General features: G+C 39.6%; 1 protein-coding gene across 1 annotated transcript; it reads right to left on the reverse strand.

The window, feature by feature from the left end:
* Window positions 1–2,360: 2,360 nt before the first annotated feature.
* Window positions 2,361–2,844, reverse strand: LOC101569667 (UPF0711 protein C18orf21 homolog; the record flags this gene model as incomplete). Its single annotated transcript, XM_023706612.1, has 1 exon — window positions 2,361–2,844. A coding segment is annotated over one exon (384 nt), but the record flags the coding sequence as incomplete, so codon positions are not given.
* Window positions 2,845–7,063: the final 4,219 nt, after the last annotated feature.

A 7,063-nucleotide genomic window follows, 5' to 3' on the forward strand; every position in this document is an offset into this window, starting at 1 on the left:
GAGGAGGGGAAAATGAACCTCTAAGCGGCAGTCAAATTGGTTTCCTAAATGATGCTGCACGTTTTAACTGGAATGTGTGTAGTATTCTAGTGGAAAAAAGGTGGGGGTGGGGGGTAAAAGGAAGGTTTCCTTTGGTTTTCAGGCTGTTAACTGTAATTAGCCTGGTTTCTGAGATGTAATTATCTTGCAGTCTCAAAGCAAACACCCTGGAGGAAATTGCACTGTTAAAGACAGCATGGCATTAAAAATAAATTATTACCCTGGTGTCTGCTATGGCTGCTTATGCTTTGCAATTTGTCAGGGTTTCCGTTAGGAAGCACTTGTTTAGGGCTGAAGCTGTGCAGCCATGTTGTCACTATACCACAGGGAAGGGAGACTGGGTTTGCTTCATTGTAATAATGATGCGAAAATTTAGCACCATGGTGGTGAAGGCTGTGTTGTATCCTCTACTTTCCTTGCCCATTCCTGGCTCTGGGAATCAGGAAGAGTGAACATGGTAGGTTGTGAGTCCTTTTTGGTGCAGACAAGGATGAATGACTAGAGTCAAGCATCATAATCTAAAGCTCAGGCAATTCAGACTTTCCACAGAGAAAAATTCAAATTGCTTGGAAATAACTGAGAGGAAAGAGGAAATTCTGAATTATTTTAGGAACAAACACACATGAATTATTGTCAGTGGCTAGTCACAGAGAAAGATCATGGGGATTGGAAGCAGAGATATGGTGGTTTGAACATATAATTGTGCAGGTTCTATGCTCTACAAAAGCTTCCCACAGAGGACACAAGCAGAGGCTGACGTCCGTGACTATGCCTTGATCAAGGTGTGCCCACAGGGCTGTGTTCACCTTGAGGAAGGGCAAATTTTTCTAATTTGTTCACTCTATAGGAATGCTTTAATCAAATGTATCTGTCCAGAATATTTTACACAGTACCACACAGGCCACTATTTGTGGTCTGTGTGACCTTGCTTGAATTGCTAATTCTGAGATGCAACTTTCACATATATCAAAAGGCTTATAATCATAACAACATTAATAATTCCCAGGACAATCTAGGGAACTCAAAACTGAATCTGAAAGTGTGTGCTCAATTGATACCAGCATTAATGATAATGATAATTATGGCCAGGATAACCACCATTATCAACTATTCACCTGGATTTGAGCCTGCATAAAACACACAGACAACTATAGAGACCCAAGGTAGGCATGAAAACGTGGTTCCCTCTCTTGCAGAGCTGCAGACTTGATTGGAGAGACAGTAATAGGTGATTCCTGGTTCAAAAAAAAAATAAGGATTTCTTTGTATAAAAAGGAAATTTTAAACTTTCTACATTTTATTCTTTAATAATTAAATCAAGTATCCTTTGGAGCAGTGGTGGTTAAATCACTCTTAAGGACCAGCAAGATAGCTCAGCAGACTAAGCACCTGCTTAGGCAAGCACAGGGACTGGGGTTTGAGCCTCTGCATGACATACTACACCAGCCCCGCCCCTTGGTGCACTGAGCCAGCCACCAACACAGGGCATGGTGGCATGTGCCTGTAATCCCAGAGCTGAGGAGGCTGAAAACAAGAGGATCACTATGAGTCCAAGCTGCATAGTAAGACCCTGTACCAAATACATTTTAAAAAAGTAGCTATGGTGATTTCTATTTATGAAGTTACCATAATTCCTCTGAAAAGTGTCAAAACAAAATAAAAGAAACAAACCAAAAACAAATGATAAGTTTGAGTTTCAAATAAGATGAAACAAATATCATTGGAAAAGAATTGCAGAAAGCTTGAAAAAGAATGACGTGAGAATCACAGCTTGAAGAAGCCAAAAGCTAGAATACACGCACTCACATACTGTGACTGAGGAAAGGTTGTCAATGTTAATCAGATGGCTCAGTTTACTCCATGAAGAACAGGAGTTGAGGCACTGAGTATTAGATTCCTTCCCTTATATAATCTCTCAAGGGCTCTATATTCAGTGAAAAAGTATCTGAAAATATCCATTCATTGGCAAAAAGCAAAGCAAAGCAAAATTAACCAACCAACCAATCAAAAACTAAAATATTACATAAGGATGCTTAGGTGGAGCAGTGGATGCCTAGGGGAAGCACATCTTAGGAGAATTCATAAGCACAATTCCTTTATTCTTCCTTCAATGACCAAAGAAATTCAAGCAAAGAAGCTAGCATAGAATTGGTCCTAGACTGGTAAGCCTATGTAGCAGTTACAGAAGGACATGTCTTTTTTTGTTGTTGTTCTTGTACTTAGTTTCCATTTATTCAAAGAATAAATAAAACTTGAAATTGCTTTACTAACTATAGTTTTACAAATTATGGTAGACTGGGGCTATGGGTTTAGCTCAGGCTGTAGAATGCTTATATGAGGCGCTGGGATCAACCCCCAGGACCACGAAGAAAAAAACCAAAAAAACAGAAATTACAATAGTCTTATTTTCAAAGTCCAACTTCACAGTGAAGATATGAAATTTCTGAAGTCCACCTTTGAATCCTTTTGGGATTCACTCTGACTAAGCAACATTTTCAGCTGTGAGAAGTGGTTCCTTCTTTTCTTTCCACTCTTTGAGCAGCAAATGGGTGTTGACTGGCCAGATGTGGGTGTTCTGAAAATCAATGCTGGGCTCTTGCCTTTAGAGCCAGATATACCACGATTTACATTTATGGAATTTGAAGTCTTCTTTTCTGGTATCTTCAGGCTGAGTTTACTTGCAGGAGTGACAGGAATGTTCTTCATTGCTGACAGAAAGCTTCTACTTTTACCAGGATATTTAACTGTTCTGTTGCAAGTTTTACAAGTAATCAACAATACATTTTTGGAGTCTCTGTACTTTTTTCACAATTTTTGCATCTTTAAAACTGAGAGTATGATTTCTAGCTTCATGATTAAGAAGTTTCTCTGGGTGTCAATTTGGCCTTGGGTTTGAGGTGCACTCGAGAGTTACCTAGTACCAACAACTGGAAACAATACGGACATGCTTCTTCAAAAGCGCTGTTGTCATCTCTAGGTCTTGTTTTTAAATGAAGCGCAGATCCACCCGCCTTCTCCTTCAGATTATTCCGAGGGCCGCACTAAATTGAGGAGAGAAAGGAGAGAAGCCGAAGTGCTGCGGCCGGGCGTTCTCTCCACCGTGCGCCGCAGAGTAGGCCCAGAGGGGATAGCGGGCTTAGCCCGGGCAGCTGTCCTATAAACTTCGCGCCGCGGCCTCCAGGTAGTGCTTCTGCCTCATCGCCGCTGCCTGCGCTTCTCCACCGAGGAGACTCCACGGCAGCGTCGCAGCCCGCGCCGGCAGCGCTTCCTCCCGGAAATAGACCCCGACCACCCGGAGGTTCCGGCACCGCGCTTCCGGTTGCGCGCGCGCGCTTCCGGGGGAGGGGGGCGGTGCTCACCTCACTGGGGGCGTGGCTCCTGTCCCAGGACATGTCTTAAGTCTAGCTTGCACAGGATTCCTGCAATAAAAGCCCTGCCAAACCCGAGGTCACAATCCACAATTGTAGCATATATAAAGAACCAATCTAACACAAGCAAGAGTCAGTAGAACTATAAAAGAATTAAGTCTCCAAATCTTCAGAATTATTGAACATTGGAAAGATACAAAAAAAGATTAGAAAATACGATACAAATATAGCCTATAAAGTTATCACCCAGATGAAAAATAAGCAAGTGAACCGAAAGTTTTATGAAAGTATGAAAGCAAGATTAAGAGATATGGGAACAGAATGAGAAGGCCAGAGACATATAAAACAGGGATTTTGTGTGGATATAACAGAAAGAATTTGGTGAAAATAATAATGTCTTGAGACATTAGTATGTGATGCCTCAAAAATTTTTTCAAAATGTTAAAAAACACCAATCCTCAGATTTAGCAGATATAGTACATTTAAAACAAAAGCAAATTCCACCTCTTGATTAAACTCAGAAACCTCAAAGACAAAGTAAAAGCTACAAAAGCAACCAGAGAGCAAATAAAAGTTATAAATGAAGGAAGGAAATATAAACTTCACCACAAGAGTCACAGAAATCAGAAGTAGGAACAGCTGCTACAACATGGTAAAAGAAAGTAATTGTAAACCTGAATTTTACATCTAGCTATACTATAATTCTATAATGAAGGTGAATGTCTTTACAGACATTTTCAGATAAAAACAGTGTACAGCATTTACTGCTAAGAAACTTTTGCTAAAGGAGTTTCTGGAATGGAAGTGTTAGGCCCTGACCACACACTGAAATTGTCAGAGGAGATTTAGAAAATTCTGTTATCCTTGGAGATCTACGTCTACTTGTTCTCAGGTAGGTATGGACTGGGTACTGGGATTTTAGAAGTATATCTAGGTATACAAATTTGAGAATCACTGGAATTAAAAAAATCCACTTATGAAGATTCAAACTGAACCTAAGAAAGAATAATGAAAAAAATGATTAAATATGGATATAAATTTAAATATTCATTGACTGAATAAATAGAAAATAATATTGAGTAAGAGCCTATAAAAGCAAAAGAGAGCTAAATCACTGGGCCAAAATAAGTAGGTAGGGGAGGAGTTACTGGAAATTCAAGGCCTTTCAAATCCTTTTATTACTCACAAGGAGGGGAGCTATATTAACTTTATTAAGTAACTATATTAAAAATTTATGGGTAATGCTAAAAGAGTAGAATTTAATGTGTAATTTCTAAACTGGAAGAGCTGTGAATGTGGCAGGAATCTGGAGGAATACAGAATGGAAGGAAGTCTTTCATACATTTTTCACTTGTTTAGAGGTACTGTGATAAGTACCATAGAGTGGAGGAAGTGGAAATAGGAGAACGAGGGGTAGTTTGGAGATGCTACTTATCAAGGCTGATGTGACCTAGAGACTAATTTGCTAAGCAAATGTAGGTAGGAGGAGTGCAACATACCTTAAATATAGTATCTCAAAGTGTTTAGCCACTGTGACAAGAAAATGAGGATGAGAAGTTCATAAGTCAAATGGTTGGGTGGATTTGAGGGAGACACATTTAGGTGGCAAAGCCTGGCAGCTGTTCAGGGCCCTAGGGGAAAGTGGCTCTGGAAGATGTAGAATAGTCAAATGCACCCATCTAAAAAGATGACAGAGATGTCAGAGGGAGGGCAGAAGACTGAGTGTAAGTATACACGATCAGGGAAAACTGGAAGGAGGTTATATTATAGAAGAAAAGAGATACTAACTCTGGTGCATATAAAGGGAATTGTTTTCATTGAAATTGTATGCAAGGCAAAACTTTAAGATGCCAAAATAGGGGCTGGGCAGATAGTTCAGTGGCGTAAACACCTGCCTGACAAGAACAAGGTCCTGAGTTCAATCCCTGGCACAAAAAACAAACAAACAAACAGAAATATACATAAACACCTGCCTGGCAAATGCAAGGTCTCAAGTTCAATCCTTGGTACTGCAAAATAAATAAATAAAAATAAAAGCCAAAATAGCAAACATGTAAGAGTTTGTTTATATCACTGCTTGTCTTTTATTCATGGATGTGAGATTGGTTAAGATGTCACCACTTATACTATTCTATTTTTAAGTAAAAAGAGAGGCTCAGATTTTTTTAAAGGAAAAAAAAAAACATAGCAGCAGGGGCAGAGCACCTATGTTTTTGTTCTTTACCTTAAACTTCATATCACTTTGCCCAGCCTCAGTGCCATGGAAGACTTAGTATAGATGAAAACTGGCTGGAATTCTTTGATATTTCTCTCAGCAAGAAATGAGGTCCTTGAATCTGAGCTGGTTTGTAACATCCTTGATTAAATGAGTGTGAATATGAGACACTATGCCAGGGATGGTCCTGAAGTTTAAGAAGATTGGAAGCTTCTATCTTGGTCTCTTGGAGCCCCGAGTCACCATGTAGGGAATGTAGTGATTTTCCTGAGGTCACTATGCTGTGAGAAGACCAAGCTGTGTACAGGGGATGTGGAGGCTGCAACTCTGTAGAGGAGAGAACAGAAAATGCAGACATACCAGACAGATAAGTAAGAAGCTATCTTGGAAAAGGAGCTTTCTCCTCCAGATGCCACAGCTAAGAATATGTCAGTCAGAGATTAATTCCTCAGCGGAGTTCTTATCCACATCACCCAGTAAAAACTAAATAAGAACCATGTTTTAAGCCACTCCATCTTAGAATAATTTCCTCGACAACAACAGATAATCAGAACAAGTTTCTTTCAAGAGCTTGTCACTTTTGGAAACTGGAGCCTACTGCCAGGACCTCCAATTCCCTACTTGATTTCTGTGGTTTTTCTCTAATATTGTTTCATTGTCTTTTCATTCTTCAAGTGTTTATAAAAACAGCTCAAAACATTTCCATATGGTTTTGCTTTTGACTTAGTCTATTAGAATGTCTTACATTCTGATCTGTTCTTTCAATGTTGAATTATGAAAAGAGTAGTCTTCATTCATTCAGCCACCTATTCATTCCTTGACTACTTACTCTGTGTCTTTTGAGTTTTGGTGATCAATAGCCAACCAAAGCGACATGGCTCTTGCTCTTCTGGATCTTATAGTATGATGAAGAGGTAGAAATTTATAAAGTAGTAATATGAATGATTATGTAATTATAGTTAAAGTAAATTGACAAAACAAAAGAGCATGATTATATAAAGAGCATATACTGAGAGTATTGAGGCAGACGGAAATCCCAAATCAACGTGTTGACAGGGTTAGTTCCTCTTTGGAGGCTTATGTGGTAAGTCAGAATCAGACCTTGGTTAGCTTCTGTTGCTGGCAGTCCTTGGTTTCCTTTAGTTTGTAGTTGTGTAACTGTAATCTCTGTCTCTATTACTCCATGACATCTTCCCTATCTCTGTGTTCAGGTTGTGGCTCAAGTACTTTCTTTTGCTGACACAATACCTGTGTTATGGTTTGTGTATAGATATCCCCACAAAGCCTTGTGTAGTCATGAAGCAAATTCTGGAGTGTGTGATTGATTATTGTGGGTGTGGATGCTGCACCTGCCTTGGGGCAGGTAATTTGCATTACAACGTAAGGAGGGATGAGAGGCTAACTAGCTGCCTGAGCTATTGCCACTCCCTTTGCTCTCTGC

This window comes from Octodon degus, unplaced genomic scaffold (assembly GCF_000260255.1).
Source record: "Octodon degus isolate 3935 unplaced genomic scaffold, OctDeg1.0 scaffold00008, whole genome shotgun sequence".
Classification (NCBI taxonomy): domain Eukaryota; kingdom Metazoa; phylum Chordata; class Mammalia; order Rodentia; family Octodontidae; genus Octodon; species Octodon degus.